Here is a 17918-nt window from a genome sequence, read left to right on the forward strand (position 1 = left end):
AGCATAGATTGTCCTTTGTCTGGTAAGAGCAGTAAACTGGGAGACAATTACATGTTATTGCATTGTGGAAATTTTAAGGGATTTTAATCCCTAGATACTGAAGGGAAGAAGTTTGCCATGAATAGTCATATTGGGATTGTAAGGAGTTAAGGAGAGAATTGTTCATACCCAGGCCAAGTGCTTCCATTTTGGATGTGTTCAATTTATAATATGATATATTAGCATAATCTTGGAGAATAGTATGTGTTGCTGCAAGAGAGGATTCAGGATTTGATACACGTAAAAGAAAGAAATCTGCAAATACACAAATCTTTTGTTGCAAAGTACCTATCTGCATTCCTTCTAATGAAGTGGAGGACCTGTGCTATATGCCCGTCTGGCATTGTTTTATTACGTTACAGATCTTGTTTGAGAAAAGCATAGAAATTGACACTGTCACAGGGCCTTATTCGAGTTCACTCTTTCTGACAAAATCCTTCTTAGATGGACAAAACCATGTGCACTGCAGGGGGGCAGATGTAACATGTGCAGATAGAAATAGATTTGGTGATTTTTTTGGTGATTCTTTGCAGGGTAAATACTGGTTGCTTTATTTTAACACTGCAATATAGATCTCACTTTGAAGTAAAACCCCACCCAAATCTAATTAGATCTGCACAAGTTACATCTTCCCCCCTGCAGTGCACATGGTTTTGTCCATCTAAGAAGGATTTTGTCTGAAAGAGTGAACTCGAATAAGGCCCCGTGTAATTTTTTTTCTTATTGTTTACTTTTCAAGTTTTATGAAAATCAATAAAATACACTTAATTTATAAAGAAGTGGACAACCTGATTTTTCCTGCTAATGGCTCTATATCGCAAATGCAAAAATGAATGGTGATAATGGGCAACCTTGGTACTATTACTGAAAGGGAAAGGGTCAGATAAACGGGATGCAGTTACCATCCCGGCGTTCAGAATCCCGACGCCGAAATGCCGACACTTTCTCCCTCCGTGGGTGTCCACGACACCCCTGGAGGGAGAATAAATTAGTGTGCCGAGCGTAGCGAGGCACCGGGCCCGTCCCCCCCTTGTCGGCATTTCGGCTGTCGAGATTCCGGCGTCGGGATTCTGAACGCCGGGATCCCGACCGCCGGGATTCAATACTGAATCCAGATAAACAACCGTTACTAAAAACTTGTTCCGTAGGACGTGAATACAGGCGAAGGATATTCTGTAACAGCTGGCCAGAAAACCCAAATCTAGCAAGGACCTCAGTCATGTATAGTCAATGAATCATGTAAAAAGCTTCTCTGTTTCGAGAGGGAGAAGCAATAAAGGCCTCTGATGTACAGAGTGGGCCTCTAGCAGGGAAGAGACTCTCCTGGTGTCATCTGCAGTAAAGTCGCCTTTTTAAAATTGACTTACCATTGTGGAATCTTGGATAGTTCGGCCCTCTTACAGTGACCTGCTACTGAAAAGTATTTGTTTAACTTAAAATGACAGTGAAAATGTATTAATGTGTGTAACAATTACATATGTCGACTACTTTGGAAGAATAAAAAATTAATTGTGCACAATTACTGGAAATCAAATAAGATTGAATCCACTAAGGGCAGAATAATATATGTACTTAACTGAAGAGCACAAAAGTATATCCTATATAATAAAAGCCTAATGCTGCTCCTCACCTCTATGGTGCACTGGCGGTCACTAGTTGGTGCTCGCTGGAGCTCCATTTGGGTGCACGCGCACACACACCTCAGCATGACAGGGCTCCAGCAGCTCCATCATGTTGACAGGCTGGCTACTAGTTTATAATATTAAGGGACAACATATCTATATTTATTATACAAAGTGTGCACATTTCTATATTCATTCTCCTAAGGGGCCACTCTTGTGCCACCACAAGTGCAAGTCTAGTGGCACCAACTAGTAGTAGAGAGTGGGGTAAGATGAGCAAGTGTGGTAAGTTGTATCTAGGCAACTGTACACTTTTGTTGTCATGCAACCATAAATACAGGAAGCACCTGTCATTCCCATCTGGCTGTGATGGAGAGAAGCACATGGCAAAGTGGTATTTTTTCTTCCACAAAATTTACTTACAAATTAAACAGTTTTTTGTTTGTCAAATTACATTTTCTTCCTGTCAGTTGTAATGAATTATGTTAGAGAAAATGTATCAGGGTCTAAAAATATATATCATACTGTACATGTTTTTCCAATGTATAAACTCATATGAATAATTTAGCTAAAGATTAAGGTGGCCATACACATGCAGATTTATCTTCAGATCTGGCTGGTTGGAACAAGAACATGGCTATGGATGAGAGCAAATGACAGTTGACCATTTGATTGGAAATGCTGGAAAACTGACAAACTGTCACTCATCCTTAAAAATGTTTTTGTTCCAACCAGTCAGATCTGAAGATAAATCTTACTAGTGTATGGGCACCTTTAGGCTTTATTACTAAACAGTTTTTTCCAAAATGGTGGTTGTAAATTGAGCCAGTTTGAAATTGAGGTAGACAAAGCAAGTGCAAGATTATGCCCCTTTCCCACTGCAGCTAAAAAACGGTAAATTGCCGATTTTCAGCGCAATTTACCGTTTTAAGGCTGCAGTGGGAAAGTGCCAGAGTTGAAATACCGTTTAAAGTTAAATGGTATTTCAACCCGTTTTTAAAGCAGAGTCCTACACGTTAAAATAACGTTTAAGAGGCAGTGGGAATGCCTCTTAAACGTTATTTAGCCTCCAGGCAGTCCCAGTGCCTGATGAGAACTAGTAGTTCTCACTTTGTGCATGTGTAATGAGTGCACGTGCATAATAATGAGCCACTCATTACATATGCGCATATGTAATGAGCGGCTCATTATTATGCACGTGCACTCATTACATATGCGCAAAGTGAGAACTACTAGTTCTCATCAGGCACTGGGACTGCCTGTACCCCGCATGGACCCTGCATGGACTCCCGCTGCCTCCCCACTGCCCTGCATCCCCGTGCAGGTAAGTACAAGGGGAGGGGAGATGGGGGCACAGGGCAGGTACGGGGGGGGGGGGTTTGGCACTCTTTACACTTGGGGGGGGGATTAGGCACTCTTTACACTGGGGGGGGGTTAGGCACTCTACATTTTACACGGTTCACTGCAATGGGAATGGTACTTAAATGGTATTTAAAACGGTAATCTGCTGCAGTGGGAATGCTAATACCGTTTTAAATATAATTTAAGATTACCAGTACTTTAAACTGGTCTGCAGTGGGAAAGCAGCATTAGTCAGTTCAAAGGGGAACACTGGCAATGAGGAACCAAAAGGAAAATTACGTGGCATTTTCCCACAGCAAATGGCTCACCACAAGCCAGATACACATCTACTTTCTGTCCAGGTGCCCTCCCTCCACTACATCCCCGATTAAGGCAGCACCTGGAGCTACCACCCTCTCCAGCCGGCAGTGTACCATCTGAAACCTGGCATCCACCAGCACCCGGACAAGCTGCTCTGCAATTAACCATCCGGACACAATGTAAAGCTTGTGGCATTACCACTCTGGTGGCACAAATAAGCTCCAGGTAAAAGCACTTACAGTATTTTACCTTTATATACGGAGAGACTATTCAATCACTAAAAAGGATTAAGCTTTTACCAGCTATAGAATCTGCTATGGTTCTCTGCATATGTTTGGGCTATAATGTGGAGGTAGAGTATAGCGCCTGTGGAAACTAGAAATTAAAAAAATATATATATTTCACCCATTCAGTCAGGACTGCACTTATTATCAGAACCTGCCGTAATTATTATGAAATGTTTTGAAATACGGTAATTGTGTCTTATTACACTAGAATCACTCTCTAATTGAATATATACCTTCTTGATTAATAGTTACAAACTAATATAGTGGGAGGTGCAACACGTGATAATAAGTAATTTATGTGGATAGTGGATTTTGTGTATTATTCTTTATTTGTGCGCACAATTTTTCTTTTAGGTCCTGCAGCAAATCTTCATATTTCACTGCAACCTTGATAGCATGAATGTCGAATAGTCCTTAAAAAGCAGAAGAGATGATGTAAAAGAGCTGTTTCATTGTTGAATGATAAATATTCTTTAATAGTTAGCCCACTCAAAGCAAATGCTTCGAAAGCTAGATGTAGTTTTATTTGCTGCCAACAGATGGCAGTGTAAGCCTGCTGGAAACAAAAGCTTTGAAAGCTAGATGTAGGTTCACTTGCTGCCAACAGCAGAGCTTAGGGCACGCTGGGTAATATAGGGAGAAATATCCAATCAGAACATCTAGAATAGACAAGCCCCCTAAATGAGGAAAGTCACTGCAGGTGAGCAGCCTGACACACGGCAGAGTGCTAATTTCTCAGGTAAAACTGCATACAGAATACATACAAGAGACAGGCTGCATTTACACAGATCCGTCTGAGGTGGCTCATAACATATGCTGCCGGTATTTAAAAAAAACATACACCAGCGCTACCTTCCTTCTTTGCGGTGTCCCCTCCTGTGTTGACAGTAGCCTAATTCTGCTGACAATGGGCTACATAGTGCATAGTTCATAGTGATTTTACTTGGAAGGCTTACATCATCTATGCAGTAGATTGCAGTACATCAAAATTGAGTTTGCTAAATTCTGAATTTATGTCGTAAGCATTTTAATAACTGCTAAAGGGTTTTGACACTCATTCTTAAATGGCACCCTGAGCAGCTAGTGCCTGGCAGCAACAAAACAATAATTACTGTAATTATGCCCAGAGATGTTAAGTCGAAGATCAAAGATCAATCTTTGATGCTCCAACAAAGACTAACTTCTCCTGGGGGCTGCAGCGGTGTCTTCTGGATATCAACAGTCATGTGACTGCCACTCCTGTGTCAGGTCTCCGATCCTCCAGCGACTCATTAAGTATTTCTAGTCTATTCCTACCACAACTGAGCAAAGCAGCCCCCCCCCCCCCCTCCTTTTTCATGGTATAGATTTGAGCTGTGTAACCATAACCATTTTTTCGATGGGTTTTCTATATTCTCTTTTATTACATTAAATTCATAAATTAATCGATCAATCAATCCTAGTAATACTAGTACTATTCTAGTACTCTTGGAACTGGAATCAGCCCGTCGGCTAGCGCTTCCTCTGAATAGGGCTATACACAGCGCCTATGATTTGAGTGACCGTGCGGCGGGGACAGCTGGAGCCCATGACCTGAGGAGGCAGAGCAGGAATCTAACAGTGGCAGCAGGATGAGTCTAGCAGGTGCTCCTGACAGGGACATGGGAGAGGCAGCTCGTTCCACGCCACCACACACACTCTATGTGAAAGGCGCTGCTGGAGAGGAGCAATGTGTTTCAGGCTATATACCTCACATCCTCTGCTCTGTGCAGTGATATGCAGCAGCACATGGACTAAAGTGGGCTGGAAAGTCCTTACCCCGCTGCCGAAGTGCTGCCAAAGTGCTATGCTTAGCAGGTATGCCCCTGCTGTGCACTATGCCTCCTAGCTTAACAGATCGGGGGAGGGGGGGGGAGCACATGAGGGAAGATAAGCTGTATTGGGAACATAACCCCCCCCCCTCATAGCCCCATTCCCGTGTCCCTCCTCTCCCAACCCTCATGTCCCCGGGTACTGTGTCCCCCCTCCTGCCTCCTTTATTTCCACAGGTCCTGCACCCCTACTCACTTTCCTGTTGCTGTGTCCCTCATGTTTCCAGGGGACCTGCCCCCCCATGTCCCCAAGTGCTGTGTCCCTCCTCCCTTATGTCCACATGTCCTGTGTCCTTCCTCTCCTCCCCCTAATGCCCCCATGTGCCGGTTCCCCCCTCTCCCACCCCTCATGTCCCCCAGTTCTGTGTCAGCCCCTTCCCCCTAATGTCTCTAGGTCCTGTGTTCCTTATTCCCCTCACACCCCAGTCCTGTGCCCATTTTGTCCCTAAATCTTGTGTTACAGCTTAACCAGCTCCTTCATTCCTGCAGGGGGCAGTAAGCGGACATTTTGCCTAGGGTGATATATGCCATTGGGGTAGGAGGGGGGCCAAAAACTTTTTTGGCACGGGGGAACAAAATTTATAGTTACGCCACTCCTGGTGGTTCTGCAGTGCTGCTGCCAAGGAACTCCAATGTTCTAAGTATTGTAAAAATGGGTGCAGGGTGTGTGGTGTGGACCTCTCTGGACCATGAGTGCACTGCACCCATTAAAGATATGCCGGTATATACCATACTATTTGCATAAGTGTTAAAACTGTTTGCAGTAAAATCTCATGTAATATGATTCATATCATAGTACACACAGCACAAATACTTAGGAAGACCACATTTTAAGAAATGTATGATTATTTTTATTTACACCGATCATAAAAAAACTTGACACTATTATTATTTAGATAACTGACAGAACTTAACACTATTATTACTTCAAGCTTTATGTGTCCTCATCTTGTTGTAGTCTTACCAACATAATACAACTTGTCCTGCAGAGGGAGGACTGGAGACATAAGATATAACAGAGTAAATACTGTATGATCCCAAAGAGGAAATGCTGTGTTTAAAAGAAACAGAACCATTGTTTTGTTACATTTATGTAGTTTCCCATCACTTTGGCCTTTGGCTGTTGTGTTGCTATTACTGACTATGGAAACATTTTAAAGTTTTAAGTATATAAGTTTACACTCTACAATACCCATATGGCGATCCTAATGTACGACACTGTACACTTTCACAGAAATTGGGCATGGAGAAATCTATAAAGTAATGATATTTCATTCTGGGTCCATTGCTTTGAAAACTGGGAATAGGCAAATCTCATTTACAGTATAGACGAGTTTGTCTTTACAGGTCAGATTATAGTTTTGCATGCTGTAGATACCTATTTTTTAAATGCAAGGATAAAACAATTTTTAATCATATTAAACTTTTATCCATTTAACAACGTATATGTATAACTATTCTCGGTTTTAAATGGGTAAATAAAGTGCAAAATTACAGTCCAAAGAAGATACAGAATTATGTACATAATGTATACATTTACATATGTTCAGGTTATCTCTAATAGCGTGTTGCTCACAAGAGTCCACATTTCACCCCAGCATCCTCAGAGTGATCACAATTGTGCACATTCCAGCGGATATAGGAGCATTGCAACAGGGTGCTCTCATTGCCTTGACATTTAACATTATCAATGAAGATAATGCCAGTTCCCTGCCCATACCATGCTTCTCCCCAGGCACTTATAGCTGCCCCACAGCCTAAGGAGCGACACACCACTTTTGCAGCCTTCATATCCCATGCATCATCGCACACGGTTCCCCACTGCAATAGGAGATAGATTTCCAGGCGGCCTTCACATCGATGACTTCCATTAACTAAGCGGATTGACCCTGGAAAAAGAAAACTGAAGTTGCAGATTTCTGATTTTCTTTGGTTTTAGCAGAAAAGCTAGTATGTAATTATGCAATACAAAGTCATCTGTCTTACATATATTTTAGATTTTGTTTGTTTTAAATATCTATTTATGTACACACAATTCTCTTTATTAGAATAGCTTTATGCCTTTTTGTAACACTGCCTAATAGCTACCCCAGGCTTACCAATAGCCACTCATCCCTGCTTGCTTTTCAAAAATGATATTATCCTAGAATAACACTCCTAATCAATGTATTAACAAATTTCAAAGTGTACAGTGTGTTTACTTTGGCAATATACTGATGGGCAAGTCATGAATTCACTGGGCAGTATTCAATGAAGATTTTCGGCATGTGCAGCGAATCCTGTTTAGGATTCGCAGCACATTCGCCGCGTTCCTGAGGGCTGGCGCATTCGCTGCCAGCAATCCCATCACCCTATTCAACGCCGCAGGGGCTCACTGCCCCTGACTGCAAATTTTAATCCCTGCGGCGAATGCCGCAGGAAGCCCGGGGGACGGCAACTGGCAAGGAGATGGAAGTCCCCTGCGTGCACCGGAATGTGTGGGAGGGAGAGCTGGCAGGGGATGTGGGTGGGAGCCGCTGCACTGCTCCCGCTTGTGCATATGTAATGAGCAGAAGCAGTTAATATATGACTATATAATGTTCGGCTCTTGGCCCCCTGCTGGCTGTTATGTGTAAATAATGCACATGAATAAAAATAGCATGCCCCTCCAGCGTAAAATATTACTGATTTTTTTTACACCAAATTAAAAAAACAACTAGAAAAACGATGGACAGAGAAAGGAATGTCTCTATGTGGCGCACCAGAGAAGAAGGATTACATAAAATATAGCTTTTAATTTATTATTTTCTAAAAAGGAGCGAAATAAAAACACAAATTGACACATACATACACAAACATGTATTTAAAACGGGATAAAGCTATCCCTGCAACGTGAGACCCCACTGTTGCCTGTACCTTCCAAATAATATTTATAATTTTAATATGACAATTTTTCAGAATAAATGCTTGGTTTTATACTGTTGTCTGTTTTTTACACATGGGCATTGGTGGTTCGCAAATATGTTTCTCTGTAGTGGGTATCACAGTTTATTCAGTTGACACTCACTGTGTCAGTAAGTCAGTAAATCTGATTATTTTTATTCCTCTGTGATATATCGAGGTGATAGAGAATTTTTACAGTCACTGGCCGTGATTTTAATAATGTGTTCGGGGTTTTGACATATATACGTCCCCCGTAATGCTGCTGCTGAGGAACGAGACCCGAAGCAGACCGTGGTCTGTCTTCTGTATCTCGTCTCCGACGCAGTTTCTAATAGCCGCCAGAGACTATCACGAAGGCTGCAAACGCCGGGGAACGGATACCACCGGGTGTGCGCCTAAGTTAGCTGGGCACAGAGGTCACGGTCACGGACGTCAAGTGCCGCGCCTCTGGTTCAGCTACTACAGAGTGCGATGCACCACTTAGATACTATGCCCTATCTAAACAGATCAAAATGCATTCAAATTGGGGAAGGGAACAGGGGGTCACACGGAGTGTTTGGTCAGCGCACGCTTCGCTGGGGAGCTTCGTCAGGACCAACAACTATATTTTAAAAGATAACATTCCAATTGACCGTAAAAAGATGGCGTTTGCTACACGGTGAAGCACAGCAAAAATCACGCCGAAAGCAATTCGCCATCCTAACATTGAATATACTCACAACGAATCACGGCGAATCACAGTGAAAAACCCATTGGAAAACAGCAGCGAATTGTGGTGACTAACAGACGGTGAATTGGCTGTCATTCACTGTTCGCTGTCTGTGAATTTTGAGTGTGAATAGGGCGAATTACTTAAAAGCGGCGAATCAGCCTCATTGAATACTGCCCAATGCAGTAATATACAAAAAGAAAATAAATGCTAAAGCTCAAAGTAAGAAATCAGGTTGAAAATCAATTGATTATTATACACTATAGTAGATAAAGATAATGCATTTCTTATTCTTGTACTGTATGTCAAATAATGTTTCATAGACATATAAGAACTAATCCTGCCCTAGAATAGTCTACAAGCCACATTGTTTAATAATTAGATATTGTAGTGCCCTAATAAGGTAGAACACTGTCCATGCTCCTTCCTCACAATGTTTATAGAAGGGCCACAGGCAACCTACTGAGTGTATGTCTGCTGCCCATGCATCATCGCACACGGTTCCCCACTGCAATAGGGTGGGGAACCGGAGGATGGAGGGTGATAGACCACCCTCCAAGGACCACATTGTGCACTCCGAGTTAAAACAGGGTGAGTGAGAGCAGGAGCAGAACAGTTCAACAAACATAGCAAAGATGTGGACCCATGTTGGTATGGGCTTGCACAGTTGTCACCATTTGGAAAAAAAACAGTGCTCCAGGTTCACCTGTGCTCCACCTGCCAAGGTTTGTAACAACAGCTGAGCCCTAAAGGAGCAACTCTCTTACTTGTAGCCCCACTGATTTCTAATGATGGTGGGCACTAGGACCAAGTTATTTTAGAGCTCGGCACAATCAGGTTGGAATTATGCAAAAAATAAATGTGTTTGTATGTGCATCAGGCCTACCCAGAGGTGGATGCTAATCCATAACTTCTATTATATTCTACGTAGGATGCATTAGGCCTACAACACCTTCATGGCACTTAGGCTGGACCAACATCATGAAATAACCCACCCTTCTTGTATTCATGTGTGGGCATTAGGCTTCATAGCACCCTTCCATATGGCACTGTAGTTCAAGCAACTACATTGTACGTATTCCATAGTTACATATAAGCTCTTATTCTGGTTCACTCGCAAAGGCAAATTCCTTCTCAAATGGGCAAAGCCATGTGCACTACAGGAGGGGGGGGGGGGTCAGATGTAACATGTGCAGAGTGATTTAGATTTAGGTGAGTTATGTTGTTTCTGTGCAGGGAAAATACTGACTGCTTTATTTTTATACTGCAATATAGATTTCACTTAGAATTAGATTTGGGTGAGGTTTTACTTCACTCTGCACAAGTTACATCTGCCCCACCTGCAGTGCACATGGTTTTGTCCATTTGAGAAGGAATTTGCCTTTTTGAGTGAATCAAAATAAGGGCCTTAGATACATAGTAGTTTATGCCAAATAAAAACATTTATTTTGTCTGCTGACGCCACCTCTCCAGGAAGAGAGTTCCGAAATTTGACTGCCCTGAACGTAAAAAATCTTCTCTCCTCTAACCCAAACTCATGCCCATGTGTCCTAGAGTCTTTCCTAGAGTCTTTCCTCAAAGCGAAGCTTAGCATGTCTCCCCTTAAACGTCTCTTAAGTGTAAATAATCCCAGATTGATCAATCTGTCTTCATAGTTTAAATTATCCAACCCCTTTATTAGCTGTGTTGCTCTTCTTTGGACTAGTGTGGGGCCCAGAATTGTACTCCGTATTCCAGATGTGGTCTAACCAATGCTTTGCAGAGTGGCATCATTACATTTGAGTCCCTAGTCTCCATACTCTTTCTTATACAGGCTAGTATCCTGTTGGCCTTATTTGTTGTTACGACGCTGAGCACTACACCCCAGTTTATTATCAATTTGGACTCCTAGATCCTCTTCAAGTTCTGAAATACCCAAAGCAATTCTGCTAAGGTAATAACTAGAACACTGGTTATGTGTCCCAAGATACATAACCTTGCATTTATCCAAATTGAACCTCATTTTCCAATTTTTTGCCCACTCTTCTAGTTTATTAAGATCGCTCTGATGCGTGAAGACATGATTGATTGTTCTAATCACTTTACTCAGTTTTGTGTCATAAGCAGAGTATACTTTTCTGAGTATACCCAACCCAATATTGTTAATAAATATGTTCAATAAAAGGGGCCCTAGGACCGGCTCCTGTGGCACTCTACTAAGAACTAGTAGCATACTTGATACTGCACCGTTTACAACCACTCTCTGTTCTCTATTCCACAATCAGTTTCCTTGCCATCTACAAATCTTTACCCCTAATCTCAAATCCTCCATTTTATTTATCAACCTTTTATGTGGCATGGTGTCAAAAGCCTTAGCAAAATCCAGGAAGACCATGTCTACAGCATTTACATTTTCTAGGTTGTTGCTGACTTCCTCACAAAAGCTTAATAAATTTGTTTGGCACAAGCGATTTTTCACAAACCCCTGTTGGTTAATACTGATTACACTATGGAGCAAAATACTATACTATACTATAGAGCAAATATCTTGTCTAGGCCCGTAGGTAGCCTTGAGGCATCCACAGGTAATAGGAATTTGTGGATTTCCTAGACATATTGGGAGAGTAGGCAAGTACATTACCGTTCAACAGTTTGGGGGTCACTTAGAGATGTTCTTATTTTATTTTTTAAAGAAAAGCACAGTTTTTTTCATTGAAGATAACCTTAAATTATTCAAAAACACAAAATGATCTGGATGACCCCAAACGGTACTTATGTATTATCTGGGCTCCCATGTTAAATGCACTGTATTTTTTCATACCTCTACTATCCAACTACGCATGGAGTTGATTTTATATAGTGTGGCGAGCGCAGCGAGCCACCGTGCCCGAAGCGTGGTGAGCGCAGCGAACCCCGCGAGGGGACGCGGTCTCATAAGAAAAATGGGAGCCCAGATATTACATAAGTACCCCCCAAACTTTTGAACGGTAGTGTATGCTTTGCAAGCTGTAGCTGGGGAACAGATCCCATAACAAATACAAGATATGAGTAATACAAACCATCTTTGGGAGGTGTTGCAGATTCAGTTGTCACTTCAAAGCTGCTTTCTTTGGAAAACAATTCGGCGTCTCTCACACCTAACCGCAATAAATGCAATACGTTTACAAAGTATTAAAGATGAATTAATGAATTCAGTAAAGCAATATTTCAGTATAAGATATAATGGTTATAGAAAAAGTCATAATTAAAGGCCCGTACACACGTATGTTGCAACTTTGAGTTGAAAGCAGCTCAGTTTTGTATTTTAAACTGCAAGTAGACATCATTAGTCCATATCACAGCTTCACTAACATCTGGCTTCACGAACACTGATCACAGTGACAGACATTACCTGGGGGGTAGGTAAAAATCGCCACTGGTTCTTACTGTGAAGGGGCACTACCTCTACTGTTATAATAACTGAAAGCAAGGGAGATATGGGTATAACACGCGGCATTTACTGTGTCTGAAATAATTGGCTGAATTCCGACCCACTCCTACCCTAGCTAGAGGAGATGAATTACTTTATGGTGGCTGCAGGGATAATGTCGTCAGTTGCGTCACCAATAATTCAGCTCTGCATATAAGCTATGTTATTAAGTAGAGGGAGATTAATTGTTTTCTTTAGTTGTGCAAAAATATATGTAACATGAATAAATAAGGATTTCAATGCCACATACAAGAAACAGCTGCATATAGTATATAGTACTGTCAGGCACGCGTCCCGGCCGTTACCTGGGAGCCGGGACATCGCGCCTCCTTCTCCCTGACCAGTGCCTAGCAACAGGCGGATACCGGGCGTAGCTCTTCCTTGCCCCTGCCCGGCGCCTAGCAACAGACGGACGCTGGGCATAATGCCTCCTGCTCCCCGCCCGGCGCCTAGCTACAGGAAGATGCCAGGCGCACGGTCTCCTGGTCCCTGCCCGGTGCCTAGCAACAGGCTGATGCCGGGTGCTGGAGGCTGCCGGTTCCTGGCAACGGGGACACCAGGAGCAGGCGGCATTCCCTGCTGGCCAGAGAGACAGCAGTACATGCAGCACTTTTTTAGTCTCAGGCTGGGCACTCCCCAAACTGCTGGTGATAGTTTCTGCTTTGATCTTAACATGTCAGCTGTGGAATGTCAGTGTATCGGAGACCTTGCCGTTGTTCCTAATTTGACTCATTCTGCCTTTGTCCGGATCTTGGTGTGAATATTCCATTCAGGCTGGTCAAACTTATGCTTATTGCCAGGGCTGCCAATGGGGGGGTGCTGTGGGTACAGCTGTCCAGGGTCCCGGCCTCTGGAAGGGCCCGGGCAGCTCAATTCTCCCACCGCAACCACCCCGACTGCCTCCACTGAGCTTCGCTCAATCCGCTGAACAAAGCAGGTCCTGGAGTGCAGGCTTATTCAACCCAGGACTCCGGCGGCCAATTAAAATGCTGCACCGGCTTTTGAGCCAATCAGAGCTCACGTACCGGCAGCTCTGATTGGCTTACTATTCCAAAATAACATTCTGTGATATTAGTGCTTATAATATCCTATGCATTGTTGCATTTATTCCCAAAATACATTCTGTGGTATCATTGCGTATAACATCCTGTGCATGGTTGCATTCCCGTACCTTAGGGCTCTGAGAACAACTCACTGTGTACAATTTTTTCTGCCCAGTCTACAACATCCACTTTGTCTGTCAGAAGCCCTGGGGGCATCTGAGTACGGGGCGGACCTAAACTGCCCTGGAAAGGTGGCTGCTATAAGCAAAGTCTTTGGCTGCAGAAGGCTAAAGGACTGCTGGGCAGAACGAGAATTGCGTGAGCATACTCAGAGGGCGCTAGTTTGTGCAACACATGGTACAGGTGTTACAAGTACTTGTTACAAACACACCTTGACAGATAACACCAGCGTCTTCATGATGTCCACAATTGTGCTGACCCCAGCCTAGGTTGAAGCAGTCGATTAGGTCTTTTTCTGTACCAACACAATCTACATTGTCAAGGAGGATAGGGCCACTGCCGTAGCCAAAATAACTAAGTGTTGTAGCTACAATAGCAGGACCACAGCCCATCTGCTTGCAAACCACCTGCGCATTGTTGTAATCCCAGTCATCATCACAAACAGTTCCCCAAGTGTTTTGGTACAGGACTTCCACTCTGCCATGGCAGCTGCTGTTTCCATTTACCAATCTAATGCTGCCACCTGGTGAACAGAGAATATAATATAAGTGGCACAGTAGAATAAATCTAGCTTTGCATTTCTCATATACAGTAGTGTAGTGTGTTTACAGTATTTGATTAAATAGCTTAATAAGAAACAGGTTTTTCATGTGCAACGCATTTTAGAATACATTTGTGAAATAATCATAACTGGCACTACTAGATGTTACAAAGCTTAGGCTTGGGCCACACATAACAAGCCCACACACAAGCTCCTATTTCAGTTCACACAGTACAGCTGTGCAGCACTGTGCTTTCCCTGAAATCTAGTCGGCAGAGTCTGTATCATATTCTGTAGGAACCCGGCCATACCTCGGTGCGACCCCCCTTTCTATTTGTGGCGAAGTGGGTCCAGCTTAAAAGGACCCTCTATGTATGTCCCAAGCCTTACAGTTTAAAGAAGGGCTGGCCAAACCGGTCCTCGAGATCTACAAGCAGTTCTCATTTTACAGACCACCTAGCTGGTGCACAGGTGCAGTCATTGCCAACTGTCACATTTTCAAATGTGCTGCCTTCATTCCTATAGGTGCCTACACATGGTGAGATTTGTGCTCGATGCATTTTGCACTAGATTGCATCGTATCTAGTTCAAATTGCATGCAATGCGCTAAAACAGCGTGCAATTTGAACTAGATGCGATGTTATCTAGTACAAAAAGTAATACATGCACATACTTTTTTGACCTGCGATATGTAATGTGCAGAAGTACACATTGCATCGCAAGCCAAAAGAAACAAGGTGCAATGTTAACTGCATGGGATGTGTTTTGAACTAAAAAGTACAAAACGCAACCGACCATTGCACCATGGACTTAATTCTGGTTCACTTCTGGAAAAAGCAAATTCTTTCTGTAATGGACAAAACCGTATGCACTGCAAGGGGGGCAGATGTAACACGTGAAGAGCAAGTTATATTTGGGTAAGGTTTGTACAAACTGATATCTATATCGCAGTGTAAAAATAAAGCTGCCAGTATTTAGCCTGCACAGATACAAAATAATACCCAAATCTAACTCTCTGTACATGTTACATCTGAAACTGTGTTTTGGTACTTGTTTCCTAGCACGGCCACAACGATCATAATCGCGGTCATCAGGGGTAAAATCGGGGCCATCGCGGGCATCGCATGCGCCAAAAAATCGGGTGCGATGGGCCAGACGCGATGCCCGCGATTTCCCCATAGAGAACAATGTTAAATGCCTCAATTTACCCGCGATGACCACGATTTCCCATAGGAAACAATGTAAAATGGCTCAATTTACCCAAATTATCATAGGAACAATGGTAAATGGGCCAAAAACACCCCTGAACATTGAAATGTCCCCCCCCAAAAGTAGTTAACGCCACCACGTGATCAACGTGAACCCGAAGGGTGGCGAGCGCAGCGAGCCCGCGAGGGGCGGCGGTACGCGTCCTCCGACCTTTTCATACCCCTACTATCCACTAGGGCGTGGAGTGAGAATAGAATAGTGTGGCGAGCCCGAAGCGTGGCGAGCGCAGCGAGCCCCGCGAGGGGACGCGGATACCTGTGAAGCCTGCGAAGGGACGCGTTTACCTGTGAAGGTATCCTCGTCCGCTCGCCACGCTTCGGGCTCGGTGGCTCGCTGCGCTCGCCACACTATTCCATTCTCACTCCACGCCCTAGTGGATAGTGGGGGTATGAAAAGGTCGGAGGACGCGTACCGCCGCCCCTCGCGGACTCGCTGCGCTCGCCACGCTTCGGGTTCACGTTCATCGCGGGGTGGCGTGAACTACTTTTGGGGGGACATTTCACTGGTCAGGGGGGTTTTTTGGGCTTTCTGGCCCATTTACCATTCTTCCCTATGATGATTTGGGTAAATTAACCCATTTAACATTGTTTCCTATGGGAAATCGGGGTCATCGCGGGTAAATTGAGGCATTTAACATTGTTCCCTATGGGGAAATCGCGGCCATCGCGGGTGGACCATTTAAGCATTTTTAGGCGCACACGACGCGACCAACCCGATTTTTCACTGTTTTCAATGCATTTCAATGGAAAAATCGGGGGCATCGCGTCGGTCGCGTCGCAGGCCACTAAAATTACCTCCGATGGCCAAGATTTGTGGCCGTGCTAGGAAACAAGTACCGTGTTTTTGTGTCCTACTGCCTAAACAAACATGTAAAAAATTGCGAAAAATTTTAGTTTTCCACTCCTGAAGATTTTTTGCTGCTAATTGGATAACCCCTATAGTGAAAATACTTGTTATTATACACTGTAACAGATGAACTGTCAAAATCTTACTTTTTCTTCCTTGCTGAAGAAACGTAGTGGTGAGCAAATCTGTTTCAGGAGAATGGAGGCCTCCACCCCATGTAACTATAAATGGGGGAAATAACAAGTTACATTCTGTACACTATCCTATTAGCATGGAGGAAAAAATACTTTATTTCATACCTGTTGCTGTGTCAGTGAGGGACTCTGCAGTGTTATGAGGTACTGGAGTGGTGTTTGGGGTCGTGGTTGGAATACCAAGCCCTGAGAAATAATACATTATTACAGCAACACATAATAATCCTCTGATAATTCATTAATGATGCATAATAACAAAGCACTTATTTGAATAGAGCTGAGGAGGAAAGAAAAGTGTGTTCATGAAGATCGAATTTCCTTTGAACACATTTATGAGCCATTATCACTGTTTGTTATTTACAGTCACAAAGCAATAATAGAGGGATTATAAAACATTTAACGGTACTTATGTAATATCTGGGCTCCCGTTTTTCTTATGAGACCGCGTCCCCTCGCGGGGCTCGCTGCGCTCACCACGCTTCGGGCACAGTGGCTCGCTGCGCTCGCCACACTATATAAAATCAACTCCATGCATAGTTGGATAGTAGGGGTATGAAAAAATGGGGTGCATTTAACATGGGAGCCCAGATAATACATAAGTACCCATTTAACTTTTGAAAGTAAAACCATTTTGGTGGCTGGCATAATGTAATGGTTACTGCCTCACAGACCTGAGGTCATAGGTTTGTTTTCTGGGTGTGTATTGACATATGAAGAATGTCTATGTAGACCTGGGGTAGCCAACCCTAGTCCTCGAGAGCTACCAACAGTGTATGTTTTGCAGGTCTCCTCACAGAATCACAAGTGTGCTAATTAGCTACATCTGTATATCTTTTAAAATGTGTCAGTGATTAATGAGTGCAGCTGTGCAGCAGCTAGGTTGTCTGGAAATGTGAACTGTTGGTAGCTCTCGAGGGCTAGGGTTGGCTACCACTGATGTAGACAATCAGTATACCAACAACATTACTGTTTAGATCTACAAAATGTAAGTCATCAGTAATTATACAGTATAATCGATAAAATGTAGTAGTCATTGGATCACTAATAAAATAATAGAACATATAAGGTAGACACAACTAAAGGTCAACATTATTTGTTTCAGACCTTTCTCTGTCAATAATGATTGTGTCAATCTGTTTACTCTTGACCACTTTGTAGTCTATTCATTTACTTGTCGATCTATTAACTGTCATGCTCCTTTTAAGGTGCCCATACACGGTACAATGGTGCTGTGCGATGCGATGCGCACTCCTGTGGGCATCCCATCGCACAGCACATAAAGTCTGTTCAGCCTGTACTTTTTGAA

At 43.2% G+C, this 17918-nt stretch overlaps 1 protein-coding gene across 2 annotated transcripts in view; it reads right to left on the reverse strand.

Annotated features, from left to right (window-relative positions):
- Positions 1-6324: 6324 nt before the first annotated feature.
- The window catches only part of SSC4D (scavenger receptor cysteine rich family member with 4 domains), a 105989-nt gene continuing 94395 nt past the window's right edge, over positions 6325-17918 (reverse strand). For both annotated transcript variants that reach the window (XM_083171161.1, XM_083171162.1), the window contains 5 exons: positions 16718-16798; positions 16565-16639; positions 13974-14285; positions 12130-12207; positions 6325-7349 (listed from right to left, as the gene is read on the reverse strand). In XM_083171161.1, the coding sequence (XP_083027287.1) occupies positions 7033-7349; positions 12130-12207; positions 13974-14285; positions 16565-16639; positions 16718-16798 (863 nt within the window). In that variant the 3' untranslated portion in view covers positions 6325-7032. The remainder of the gene's footprint in view (positions 7350-12129; positions 12208-13973; positions 14286-16564; positions 16640-16717; positions 16799-17918) is intronic.

Source organism: Crinia signifera, chromosome 2 (assembly GCF_055691185.1).
Source record: "Crinia signifera chromosome 2, ASM5569118v1, whole genome shotgun sequence".
NCBI lineage: Eukaryota > Metazoa > Chordata > Amphibia > Anura > Myobatrachidae > Crinia > Crinia signifera.